The sequence below is a fragment of the Xyrauchen texanus genome, chromosome 18, assembly GCF_025860055.1.
Source record: "Xyrauchen texanus isolate HMW12.3.18 chromosome 18, RBS_HiC_50CHRs, whole genome shotgun sequence".
In the NCBI taxonomy this organism is placed as follows: domain Eukaryota; kingdom Metazoa; phylum Chordata; class Actinopteri; order Cypriniformes; family Catostomidae; genus Xyrauchen; species Xyrauchen texanus.
This window is the reverse complement of record NC_068293.1, coordinates 16686676-16700588: the sequence shown is the minus strand read 5'-3', so window position 1 is coordinate 16700588 and position 13913 is coordinate 16686676. Positions and strand designations below refer to the sequence as shown.

At 37.7% G+C, this 13913-nt stretch overlaps 1 protein-coding gene across 1 annotated transcript; it reads right to left on the bottom strand.

Moving 5' to 3' along the window:
* Positions 1-7560: 7560 nt before the first annotated feature.
* LOC127658787 (coiled-coil domain-containing protein 106-like) lies at positions 7561-12719 on the bottom strand. The gene is made up of 4 exons (XM_052148341.1): positions 12638-12719; positions 9826-9966; positions 9119-9361; positions 7561-7871 (listed from the first exon to the last, which is right to left on the bottom strand). Exons 1-4 carry the CDS (start codon positions 12717-12719, stop codon positions 7561-7563), a joined length of 777 nt encoding a protein of 258 aa, XP_052004301.1.
* Positions 12720-13913: the final 1194 nt, after the last annotated feature.

The following is a 13913-nucleotide window of genomic DNA, read 5'->3' as shown; positions in this document are numbered from 1 at the left end:
TTATAGTATTCATAACGGACATTGAGAATCTGTAAGTTAAAATGCTTTTGTTGCACAGACATATGCAATCTGACAGGACACATGCTTGTCAATGAAAACATCATGCATTTCATGTTGTTCTCTGATCATTAGAATCAGACATTCTTTGAGAGTACCTAAAGTTACACAATATGTCCTGAGATGTTGTTTTACAGATGACAGTCATCAATTATTGTTTGACATCATGGGGGCTGGGGAAGAGGAAAAGCAGGAGAATTTTGTGCTCTCCTAATTAGTTTGTTCATTTTCTGTGATGTAATCAGACCATTTCATCTCTGTTTGAATCACCTCTGACAGTGGCTACTAGGCACACATCAGCTGCGTTGGTTAAAGGCCTCTGATTTATCAAACAGACCACTAGTTGCACTGTCTGCAATTTCCCCTGAGGCGATACCTCAGAGAAGCTGTCAGCTCCAATCTTGCGGCTTGCTCTATGACACCCAGTGGTTTTCGCTTTCCTTGGATTGTTCAAACACTGCTGTAAATATGGAACACTTTGACTACAGTTATCACATGCCTCCACAACCGTGACAATGACATGGTGTATGAGTTTGAAGCACAGCATTCGTGCTCTCTCTGGCAGATGTTGTAAACTTCACAAATGCGAGAGTTTTATAAGCGTTTTTATGTTCTACTTGTTGCAGCTATTTTTGTGGTTCTTGCACATAGCCTAGCAACAACAGTATCTAAAGAAATTATACAAAAGTCAAGAGGATTAAACTGTTTACGATCAGCAGCAGTCTATGCATGATGTGTTTTTTTCTTGCTATCCTCCAGATGGGTGATATTTTATTTTCATTGTGCATGAGTTGAGATTAAAATGAAAAGGGAATTACAGCCTGAGGATGTGAAACTGTCTCATAACCTTCAAATACAATCTTCTTTAATATACAGTGAGTCTTAATTTCCAAACGGAAGGATGAACAGAAAACCAGATAGTGGTAGGAAATAAGAACTAAAAGTCTACTCGATTAATATTGAGTTGAAGCCTTGCAACAGGATAGGCTTATATTTAACCCTCATGCTCTGCTGGGACTTTATGATTGTGGTTCTAAAGACCACAATGATGTAAATGTAAAAATAATTATTCCATTTTCAAAATTAACCTCTCATTTTCTCATTAGATTATTGCATTTTTCCCCTGACCTAATCAAAGCCCAGAGGAAAGGAATGATGAAAGCTTTAATTTTGTGTTAGACCTAATGTTCATGAATGGGAAATTATTTTTTTTTTCAGTTTGTGGTCAATTTGACCGCATGTAAAAACACATTGTAGAAAAAAAAAAAAAAATCACAATATATACACCAATCAGAGTGTCTTAGCAGGTGAAAATTCTTGGATTTAATAATATTTTATATCTGGAGTCAGTAAGACCCTAAACTGAAAAATGTAAAGGTCATTTTTCTTTTGAAGTACTTTTGAAGCAGGTTGTCAAGTTAAAAGTTTGTCCATAATCGATTCTCATAAGATGAGGAAAAGTCATGAATTATTAACCCAATACTTAAATAAGTTTTTATATAGCCTACAAAAAAGACATTGTCCTTCAGAATGTGAACAAAACATGAGGTTTAAGTCAAATACCAATGAAATTAAGCAAATATTAACTGTAAAAATGCAGATCATTAAAGAAACTCCTGTCCAGGAGGAAGAAAGTGCAGTATGGGCAACCCAGTCTAAATTTGTACATATTTTACGAGTTGGCTATTTCGTATGATTTCACACAAGTTCCTTGGATTTCATCATGTACAAATGCCCGGATGTCTAATGTGGAAGTAAGCTTTAAGGACATGCTTATTAATAAACTCAGCTCTTATTCAGGATACTGTATTTTAAAGATAATTTTGTAAAAAACCAAATCACTTTACAGATATTTATTGTAAAAGGTTTAAACAATGTTATCCATGCTTGTTCAATGAACCATAAACAATTAATGAACATGCACCTGTGGAACGGTCATTAAGACTAACAGCTTACAGATGGTAGGCAATTAAGGTCACCGTTATAAAAACTTAGGATACTAAAGAGACATTTCTACTGACACTGAAAAGCACCAAAAGAAAGATGCCCAGGGTCCCTGCTCATCTGTGTGAACATGCTTTAGGAATGCTGCATGGAGGCATGAGGACTGCAGATGTGGCCAGGGCAATACATTGCAATGTCCGTACAGTGAGACGCCTAAGACAGCGCTACAGGGAGACAGGAAGGACAGCTGATCATCCTCGCAGTGGCAGACCACGTGTAACAACACCTGCACAGGATCGGTATATCCGAAAATCACACCTGAGGCATAGGTATACGATGGCAACAACAACTGCCTGAGTTATGACATGCACAATCTCTCAGACAGTGCTCAGACTGCTGGACTGAGGGCTTGTAGGGCTGTTGTAAGGCAGGTCCTTACCAGACATCACCGGCAACAACGTTGCCTATAGGCACAAACCCACCTTCGCTGGACCAAACAGGGCCGGCAAAAGCCACGGTTTTGTCTCACCAGGGGTGATGGTCGGTCTCGCATTTATCTTCAAAGGAATAAGCGTTACACTGAGCCCTGTACTCTGGAGTGGGATCGATTTAGAGGTGGAGGGTCCATTATGGTCTGGGGCGGTGTGTCACAGCATCATTGGACTTACCTTGTTGTCATTGCAGGTAATCTCAATGCTGTGTATTACAGGGAAAACATCCTCCTCCCTCATGTGGTACCCTTCCTGCAGGCTCATCCTGACATGACCCCCCAGCTTGACAATGCCACCAGCTATAATGCTCATTCTGTGTGTGATTTCCTGCAAGACCGGAATGTCAGTGTTCTGCTATGGCCAGCGAAGAGCCCGGATCTCAATCCTATTGAGCACGTCTGGGACCTGTTGGATCAGAAGGTGAGGGCTAGGTCCATTCCCACAGAAATGTCCAGGAACTTGTAAGTGCCTTGGTAGAAGAGTGGGGTAACATCTCACAGCAAGAACTGGCAAATCTGGTGCAGTCCATGAGGAGGAGATGCACTGCAGTACTTAATGCAGCTGGTGGCCACACCAGATACTGACTGTTACTTTTGATTTTGACCCCCTTTGTTCAGGGATACATTATTCCATTTCTGTTAGTCACATGTCTGTGAATCTTGTTCAGTTGATGTCTTAGTTGTTGAGTATTTGTATGTTCATACAAAATAGTTACACGTTAAGTTTGCTGAAAATAATGCATTTGAAAGTGAGAGGACGTTTCTTTTTTTTCAGAGTTTATTATGCCAACAAGGAGCATAATATTAGAGTGTGTAAACATGATAGAAAGCTGTTGTGTGTGACAATTTAGTACTTGTCGCGTATTAGATGGAAACGATGTCCAGCAACGTCATTGGCTGAAGTGAAAGTCGTAGAAATTCATACAAGTGCAGTCGTTTGCCAAATTTAGAAAAGTCGTATGAATCCTTGCGATTTCGCTGTGAGAGTGTGTAGGTATGGGTTAGAGAACAGATGCATGTATAATATGGAAACATACTGTAAATGTCACAGGCGACTCCAAACCTGACTAATTAAAGAGGATGTGTGATTTTAAATGGCACACGTCTCTGGGAAAAGCAAGAGAGATCAAACTGGGTCTTTGTGAGTGAAATTTTTTCAATTGTCAGGCAGACGGTGTTGGACATATTTAATGTGAGCAGATCAATGAAATGCTCTGTAACTCTATGGCATGCTGTGCCTGGTGGAGTTCCTCTGCAACAAGCACACGAATTCACAAGCACAAAGACCTGACAGTTTTTGAAGCACTTACAATTTCAAACACTCTAAAAACAAAAATAAGGACAAGCTGAGTACCACAGGAAATAAAACCACTGTAGCTCACACATCTGGAGTATTCTCTGTTGGGAATAGTGATTCTATACAAGGCAATTAGCCCTCTAATGAGTTTATTTAATCCATAACAATAACATCTGGCATGGGTCTTGATAAAACTAAAACTGCAAAGCTCATCTTTGGAAAGTTAAACAAATTGCTCAGCTCTGCTGCAGCACCAATACATCAAAATGCTTTTAGATTTTATAGACTCAATTTGTGGATTGAATAAATGGTGTTTGATAGAAATTGGTTAATATTTCAGTGAATAACAAGATTTATGTCTCCATTTACAAGAGAACAGAAAAAGCATCATAAACTCAGACATGGAAAAATACATAGCATTTCATAAACAGCTAGATAAAGATTTCCCCATGAGAACCAATTTGTGAGCCAGAGCACAACACAGACTGATATAAACTTTTCACAGATTTTCAGGCTTGTGATTGAGGAAGAAACACCCCCACTATATAATGCTAATGGATAAACTAGCTTTGTATCATTAAATTCCACTATTGATTTCAAATATGCATTCAAAAAGAATACAGAGGTTCTGTTCGGAATACTGTAAATTTGCTCTGATCTATTCATTCAAATGAAGAAAAAGCTAAGAATTGCATTTGATTGGCCATAACTTTTGGTAGTGTGCCTATGGGTAAATCCCATTATGAAATTGTAGAGCTGACAATTTAGACTTCAAACGCAATCATTAGAAGATTTTTTTCATTCAAAATGAGGTAGATGGAAGTAACTTTTTTCCAGCCTTAAGGAAAGGAAATTCACAGCATTCGAAGAGAACTGCTCCTGGTAATGGCCCTTCAATCACGCTTGATTCCTCTGCTCTAATCTCTGTCAGGCATTGTATTTGATGATAAAATGTATTCATGTGCATTTCACAAGGACTAAATATTTTCATAGAAACTATCTGACATGTACAAACCACTCAGAAAGACTCTCTCTGCTCCTTAGGCTTTCAGCCCATTTCCTGCATTGTCATTATGTTTGGCTTTCTATTGAAATCTCTAAATTGCTTTAAATTTGGGGCTGAGAAAGTTCACTCACTCATACAGAATCTCGTTCGACATCAGGAAGGCTTGGACAGAATTGATATAAAAAGTGAGTCGTCTTCAATTTATGAGACACGTATGTACTATGAATCTATAACACAAGGAAAAAGAGGAACGCCATACGATCTAAAATACAATCCATACCTCGGTAGGGTTTCCAAAGAAGATAACACCCATATTAAATCTACAATCTCCCTCCCAGGCCCTGTTAACGACAGAGGCAGTTTAATGATGAAGACCTGATGTCGCAAACCATGTGCCTGTATGGCTATAATAATTTAACTGGTTTCGTTTTTATCACCCACCTCCTAGCAATTACTGTGACCTCTTTTAGAGAGCTCACTGTGCAGTGGGCTAATTGCTTCCAGAGGACAGAGGAAACACTTAAAATTGAACCCAATCTGCTCATTCCATATCAGCTGAACATTTTGGTGAGATCTCATTATGTGTGTATAACAGGGGTCAGCAACCTTTTTAACATGGAGTGCCCCCCCCCCCCAAAAAAACAAAAACAAATAACAAAAACAAGCGCATCGATGTGATTTTCCGATGTTTGAGTCCACAAATATTTCTATTTAGCATTTTTCCTAATTTCATTGTTTATTTTTAAGAGTTTGAGTGAAACATTTGTGCAAAACCCAATGATTATGATATAATCATGATCCATGTGAAAGGATTTAATGAAAGAAAACCTGTCCTTTTGTACAAAATGAGTTAAAACAGTTAGTCACAAATTTTCTTATTTGATTCTTAGGTAACACTTTAGAATAATGGTCCGTAGTTAACAAGTAGCTATGCAGGAAGTAATAGGTAGTACTGCATTAACACCGAACTTAATACTATTAACTAATATGGAAGCAATATTAACTAAGCAGTAAGTAATAGGTAATTTAGTACAAAGGTAGTTCCTTGGTAGGTATTTGATTATTACTAAAGAAATATATCCTCATTGAGAACTACTTGTGAACTAAGAAATAATAACCAATTAATTACTAATCACAAAAGTAACATGTCTAAAAGTGAACAATTGTGGGGGTATGGTCATCATGGTCATAACATTTCAGAAGCATGTGCCTCAATTGGGTTCTTTGTGGAAACCAGTTTATGAATATTATCTACCCAAATACATTAGCTACAGGTTGAGATTGTGACTACTACTCTTGCCAAAGGATGGACGTATGTTCTCTGTTTATTTCAAACTTAAACATAAAATAATACTAATAATATATTTTTTTTAAATCTTAAATAATTAGGAAGTGATGTTGACACTCTCATGATTGGATTAGTTCACTATCATGAGCTCTATTGAGTGTCAGTTCAATATATCTCAGACTCCAAAGACCTACCTTTATGTTACAGTAGCTGCCTGAGGAGGACTTCTCTTTAGGATATGAATATAAACATTGATGTTCTCTTGTCAAAAACAATTTGCATCTTTAATGAAGAAATTGGCTGCATTTATGTTGCGATAAGCGCAAAACCACATCTTCCAGATTACAGTGTTTGTTATAGTGCCTCACAGAACCTGTACATTATGAGTGAAATATAAAATTAAATAACTTGTATTATTTGTGAAAAACATGTTAACTCCTCACTAACTACTCAAGCTTTACCTTATCATCCCGCAGGAACTACTAGTGATGTGGTCCATTATTCTAAAGTGAAAAACATGTTAACTCCTCGCTAACTACTCAAGCGTTACCTTGTCATCCCGCAGGAACTACTAGTGATGTGGTCCATTATTCTAAAGTGAAAAACATGTTAACTCCTCACTAACTACTCAAGCGTTACCTTATCATCCCGCAGGAACTACTAGTGATGTGGTCCATTATTCTAAAGTGAAAAACATGTTAACTCCTCGCTAACTACTCAAGCGTTACCTTGTCATCCCGCAGGAACTACTAGTGAAGTGGTCCATTATTCTAAAGTGAAAAACATGTTAACTCCTCGCTAACTACTCAAGCGTTACCTTATCATCCCGCAGGAACTACTAGTGATGTGGTCCATTATTCTAAAGTGAAAAACATGTTAACTCCTCGCTAACTACTCAAGCGTTACCTTGTCATCCCGCAGGAACTACTAGTGAAGTGGTCCATTATTCTAAAGTGAAAAACATGTTAACTCCTCGCTAACTACTCAAGCGTTACCTTGTCATCCCGCAGGAACTACTAGTGATGTGGCCTATTATTTTAAATGGAAAAACATGTTAACTTCTCACTAACATGTCACCCCACAAAAACTATATAAAACATAAAACAACTGCAGTGATTGGGTCCAACATTTTTTTAATTAAATGCACTGGAAGATTTCCATGTAATCGTAAAAGAAAATAGTGCATAATGCAAAAAATGCACAACTGGACGTGCAAGAATAAAGCACTGTTCAAAATATAATATCTGAATTAAACATTGTAAATTCAATCAAATTTGGTACAATGATAAAACCTAGCCATAAACTAAACAAAATTTCTGTATTTTGGAATTAAACATTCAACACATTCAACAAACTGTGATGAGAAACTGAGTCAAACATAATGGCTAAATAAAATAAAATAAAAACATTCAACACAATTAGATTGTGAGGATAAACAGAATGTACATAAGAATGTACATACATCTCCTGGCAACATGTTATTTATTTTTTTGTGGAATGTCTATTAGCTCTCCATTTTTCTTTTTTTCCTCTATGGCACTGCACACTGGTTCCTGTGTGCACAACTGTCGGCAACGGTCTGCAAACAGCTTCTGCCCTTTTTGAAACGCAGCACGTAATTTATTGTACGCTGTGATGTCACAGGCTTCCAACTCAGCAATGGCAGACGTATCGACAATCGTTTTCCTATCCACACCGCACTTTTGGTATGCCTCCGTTTTGGTTGCTCCTTTTGACAGGTACTTCAGGACCTTTTTGTATCTTCCTATGACTTGCTCTGGTAAAAATACTGACAAAGAACAAAACACTAAAATCCATTCATCTTAACAATTTCCTCCAAATAACATAATTTTGTAGTTTTTCCTCAAAGCATATATGCAGACTCTACATGGGAGTTGCATTTCATACATTACAGAATATATTGTATTAATAAATACATTTATAAATATAGGAATTTGTTTGCTAGTAAAGGCAGACCACCTGAATTCTGAAGTGAGTGTAAAGCCACAGCCACCCATGCATATTTAAGGGCTTCGGAGTATAATAAATAATACATAACAGTATAATATAATACTATACAAAATATTAAAAGATACTGTTAATTTACTTTTGCGCTACACTATAAAATGTTTTGTACTGAGCCAATGTCCTAAAGGTCACATATCTTCATGTTCCCTTTCGAAAGTGAACTCGCGCCATGTCGATGATGCTATTGGGGAACGCGCCCCCTTTACGCGAACCAGTGTCTGAAAAACTATCCAATCACGGCAATCGAAATTAACCGGCTTGTGACGTCACTACTAGAGTGACCCAGAAGTATAAAAGCAGCGCCTAGAGAACATGTCATCCTCTTTTCGTCTTTGGGACTGTTTTGTCTGATTTACAATGATCTGAAAAAGGTAAGAACAATTATGGCAAGTGATAAGCGTTTCAAGAAGTGTGTGGATCCGTGTCTAAGATATTGACATCAGATGACACACACAACTTGTGCCAACTGTGAGTTTTTTCCCTTGAGAAAACTTTGCTCTTGTTTGCCCTGTTCTCAAGGGAAGAGGGACAGACATCTGTGCCAGGCGATTCAGGTCCAGCTAGTGCTGAGGCAGCTAGTAACAGAGGCAGTGCGAGTTCCCTTTTAAAAGGGAACGTCTAGGTTACGACTGTAACCTCTGTGCCCTGAGAACAGGGAACGAGACACTGCATCGTTACCCATGCCTCGGGGATGCCTGCTTAACAGTCCCTTCAGAAGTGGATGACATGCTCTCTAGTCGCCCCTTTTATACTTCCGGGTCGCACTAGCAGTGACGTTATAGGCTGTCGCTGGTCAAATTCGATTTGATTTCGGGGAATGCCCTCACATGGAGGGCATTCCCCATAGCGTCATCTACGCAGTGTGAGTTCCCTACTCTCAGGGAACAAAGGTACGTTATCAACATCTACAGTACAAGAGATAACCAAACTTTAATTTTCTGAATGGAAGAGAAGCAAGCACAAAGTGCACATTAATTAAAAAGAATGTTGAAAGGCCATTGAACATACCTCTTCTGCTTTTTGCACTTTTCTGTGTTTTCATTCCCTTCTTGTACTTCTTAGTCTTATGAGGTGTTGAAGAAGAGTCGGAGGAAGATGAGGACTGGAAGGAACTCGAAGGAGAGTCATCTCTTTTGGTCTTCTTGCTTCCCTTTCTGTACTTTTTCTTTTCTGCTCGCACATGGTCCTCATCAGAAGAATCTGTGATCACAATAGACCTCTTTGGCTCTTTTGTTTCTTTAGTTGACAGTGCTGTAAAAAAAAAAAGAATCATTTAGAGTCATTTTTATTAGTGCAGAGCAGTCAAACCGTTCCTGAAGCCTTCTGCACAATTTGAATGTCACCCTTATTGAACACACCCAGTTCAGGTCATAGTGTGCTAATCAGCAATGAGTTAATTTAACTATGTTAAATAAGGGAGACCTACAAAATGTGCATTGCTGGAGAGGCTTCAGGAACATTGTGAAGACTCACGGTGTAGTGCTTTTTACAATAGGCATTATTTTAAACCAGCTTTCCACAAACAGAAATCACAAAAGTTTGGAACAAAATGGAAATAAGGAAATGATAATCAAATTACAGTTTACACAGAGAGTACACATGTTTTTTCTTTTACACTAACATGGTGTTTTTAAGCAAATGTTTGCCAAAAAATTATAATAATGATATTAATTGTAGACAAATACAAATAGCTAACACTCCAAAACAGTTCTCACCATTGGTTAAACTGCTCCGAAGAAAATCCCTCTCATTTTCCACATCTTTGCATTTTTCTTCAAGGAAATTAACTTTAGATTTCAAAAACGAGTTTTCTTCTTTGAGTTTATTGATGGTCACCTGTTGGGTTGGTGCTTGTGCTGGAATATAAAACAAACAAATAATCTGTCAAGAAATTATTTAGAATGTGTCTTCCACATGAAACACATATTGTATAAAAACTATAGTTTACATCATAAATTGTCTCCAAGTTAACAGCAACTCACTTTCATGTCTTCAAGAGATAAGGATGATTTATTTTTAATCTGACAGCCTGTTATTATTATCATTAGGATATGTGTGTGTACAGCCTATATATATATATATATATATATATATATATATATATATATATATATATATATATAGACTATACTTACACGTGTGAAAATTGCAAAATGTTTAGATTTTTTTATGTAAAGGGAAAAAACACAATTAGTCATAAACATTAGCTATGGAAATAATTTTTTTTTTTTTATCCCACCGATATTCAGTTAGGACACCAGGTGAAAAAGTAAAATCATGTTGTGATGATCGTGCCATATAGTCCTTGTGTTTTTATTAGTCTTGAGGCAGGAACATGACAGACCCATGTTTTATGTGCAAACACATGGCCTTTTGTTGGGCCATGTGCTTGTGTTGTCTCGTCATCTAGCCCCGCCCTCCTTGTTTCGTCATTAACGCTTCCCCATTATCACCTGTTTCCTTCATTAGTTTCTCTCTATTTAATCCCCTCGTGTTTGCTGTCCTGTGTCGGTCCATTGTCAAACTTTGTCAAGCACATTTGTGAGTATCCTGTCAAGAGTTGGTGTCTTGTTGAGCTATTTCTTGTATCAGTTGTTTGTTTTCTTGTAGTTATCTGTCTAAGTCATAGTCTAGTTAGTCACCATTGTAGTGATGGGAAGTTCGGATCATTTTACTGACTCTCCTGTTCGAACTCGTTCATCAAAATGAACGAATCTTTTTTCGAGTAATTTAGTTCATTCAAGTGTCTTTAAACGTTATACTTCTAACCGCCAAATTCCCCGAACACATCCATCTATGCAATCTTGATCATATTCTGAATAAAGAAATCATTATAATGCAGTCAAAAATAATTTACAGGGAACATAATTAATTTACCTTCCGAATTTCGTTCATTTGTCACGTGACAGACGCGATGAACGGATCGTTCAGGAACGACCCACTCCGTCTTGTTTTGCTCCCTCGTGGGCTTTGTTTTCCCTTTTATTTGTATATAATAAACCGTGTGCTGTGACTACTGGCTGCGATTGGGTTCATTCTCTTCATCACCCTTCCAACATCATAACATGTTTTTGTAATAAACATTTCTGACAAATTTGTTTTGAGGGAACTGAATATGCAATTTTGCTTTTAATATTGATAACAATAATTGTTGGTCTTGAAATTACATTACCCATATACCAAACCCAGCTAGCTTGCTAGCAAATTGTCAACAGGCTGCCAAGAATGTTGTATGTTAACCAAGAATGTTAAAGTTAGTTTAAGATTTGATTACAGCAGGGTTCTCTACTCTGGCCCTCGAGATCCACGTTCAACCTTAATCAAACACACCTGAACAAGCTAATCAAGATCCTCAGAAATACGAGAAAGATACAGGAAGGTGAGACTGACCAGAGTTTGAGCTAAACTGCAGGAAAGTGGAGCTTAAAGGTCCCCTGACATGCTTCTTTTTGTAGGCTTTGATATAGGCCTTAGTGGTCCCTAGTACTGTATCTGAAATCTCTTTTACAAAATTCAGCCTTGGTACAGAATTATAGCCACTACAAGCCAACCCATAATGAGCTTTCCTTCAGACGTGCCGTTTCGGTGTCTGTAGCTTTAAATGCTAATGAGGAGGAGAAAGGCGGGGCAAGGTGTAGTGTGGGTGTTTACATTGGATATATTGCAATGGCACTTAGACACGCAGTCGTTCAGATGTTGCGAACGCATCTTTTCACACTCATTCACACCATAAGACGATATTAAAGTGTTAATATCCACATATTTAAAGAAATATCAACAGTAAAACCTTTACCTCTCCTAAAAAAAGAAAGAAAAATTACCTACCTTTCGGAGTTGTTCGCGTCGCTGCCGTAGTGATTTCGTACGTGAAGTGCGAACACCGCAGCGCGTGAGCTGTTATTCATTGCGTATGAGAACTGTCAGCGCAATGTTTCGCGCGATGGTCGTTTTCCTTCATAGTGGTGGGATTTCTCTTACAAATAGCCTACGTTTATTCAAAGAGCTGCGAACGCTTTTAGAAATCCATGGTAACCGAGAAAGCCCTCCACAACCTCGCTCTACTGTGACCGAGTAAATTAAATTTATCCATTGATCCTTCTGGGGATTGGATGAAGTAAAAAAAGACTTCTGTGATCATTTGTGCATTCAATTATTGAGCAACTTTTGTGCTTCGATCGGTCACACGCCATAATATCTCTCGAGGATAAACTAAAATCGCGCGCGTTCGTACTTCCTAGCTCGTTTTCTCATTGGTGGGTCAAATTCTCTGGGCGGGCAAAGCAGACGTCATATAGGGGGATGACGTCTTATAGGGGAGATTCAAGATCAGCCCGCTGCCCGTTTGAGATCTCATTTTCTCACAGACAGAGAAAGATAGCCAAAACTCGGTTTACACCGACTGAAATTTCTAGACACGAGGGGACAGAAAGTGAAAATTTCATGTCAGGGGACCTTTAAGGGCCACAGTCGAGAACCCATGGATTACACTACCAACATCAAAGAAACATAAATGACACAATACATTACCGGTTTCTTCCTTGTCATCCTCAATTAGTCGCTGAGGTGCAGTTCTCTTGCGCACAGTTTTGCGCTCTCGCTCCGTCGCCATGCTGCTGTCTTCTGATGTGAACTATCGGATTCACTAACTCCAATATGGCGCCGCGTCAATGCAATATTGCATAAGCTACCGTCTCTGCACGTGAATTCTACTGATGGACACGATTCTTCGAGTATATTGTCCCAATACGAAATGTAGTTGACCGTAGGCATCAATCCACTCAATTTTAAGCCTTCCAAAACTTTAATTATGTTTTTTGTTTTAAAATGTTCTCCTTTAAATTGAATCAGTGTCATCCTGTGACGTTTATTTGATCCGAGTCAGGTGATCCATCCAAATTGAACCAGGACAATAGTAAAACTACTTGATTAAAATAGTTACAAGAATCAAAATTTTTACAAATAAACAAATTATTACCTAATTATGCTATATTTACTTTTTAGGTGTTTTGGTGCAATTTTATAACTCAGTAAAACTACTTTATAAATAAAAATAAATAGAAAGGACATAAACATTAACATCGAATTTGCGTTTAGGCTATTAGTTTCTTTTTTCTTTTTCTTTTTTAAATATTTCCTGAAAACTGTGGGTGGAGTAGATGTAGAAAATAATTCAGGCAGTACGTTACTTCCGAAGTTCAGGGGTCAAGTCAAATGCGCTACTATCACTAACGCCATCATCACTCTCTTTGGTTTAGAGTTGGTTGTAGATGGTAACTGTTGCCTGTTGTTATGGGACTTTCGAAGAAAATCCTCTCTCTTTGTAATCGCAGGGATAGAAAAGGGACTAAAAAAATAATCGATTTTTTACAAAAACATAATCTAATGAAGTCAAGAATGAAGTGTAACATCTGTAAGAAATCGATGAAACTACAAAAGTCACATACACGCGATGGATATCAATGGTAAAAAAAAAAAAAGGAACGGAAATTATTTAAAAGGAAATTATTTAAAATAATTAAAAACACTCCTACACTAATGTTGAATGTTTGTGATTTTAGGGTATGTCGCTGAAGATCACATACTAGAAAATTAACAAAGAGCTGCAGAGCTGGATCGATATTCGAAAACAGCAGGACCAGCTTACAAAGTTGGATGACTTTTGTTTACCGGTATGTATTACAGTATTACACCTCCCTCCCTTTTTCGTATCACATATTTTAGCAATCATCATAAATTAGGTAATATTTGAAAGCTTACAAACTCAAAATTTATCCTGTGAAAACCATTTTGAAATGTGACGTTG

What these genes read in the sequence shown, in the direction of transcription:
- LOC127658787 (XM_052148341.1), bottom strand. Translation starts at nt 12,719, where the DNA reads ATGGCGACGGAGCGAGAGCGCAAAACTGTGCGCAAGAGAACTGCACCT. An exon ending in GGATGACAAGGAAGAAACCG is followed by an intron (nt 9,967 to 12,637) that starts GTAATGTATTGT and finishes TTTATATTCCAG; the next exon opens with CACAAGCACCAACCCAACAG. An exon ending in TCGGAGCAGTTTAACCAATG is followed by an intron (nt 9,362 to 9,825) that starts GTGAGAACTGTT and finishes TTTTTTTTACAG; the next exon opens with CACTGTCAACTAAAGAAACA.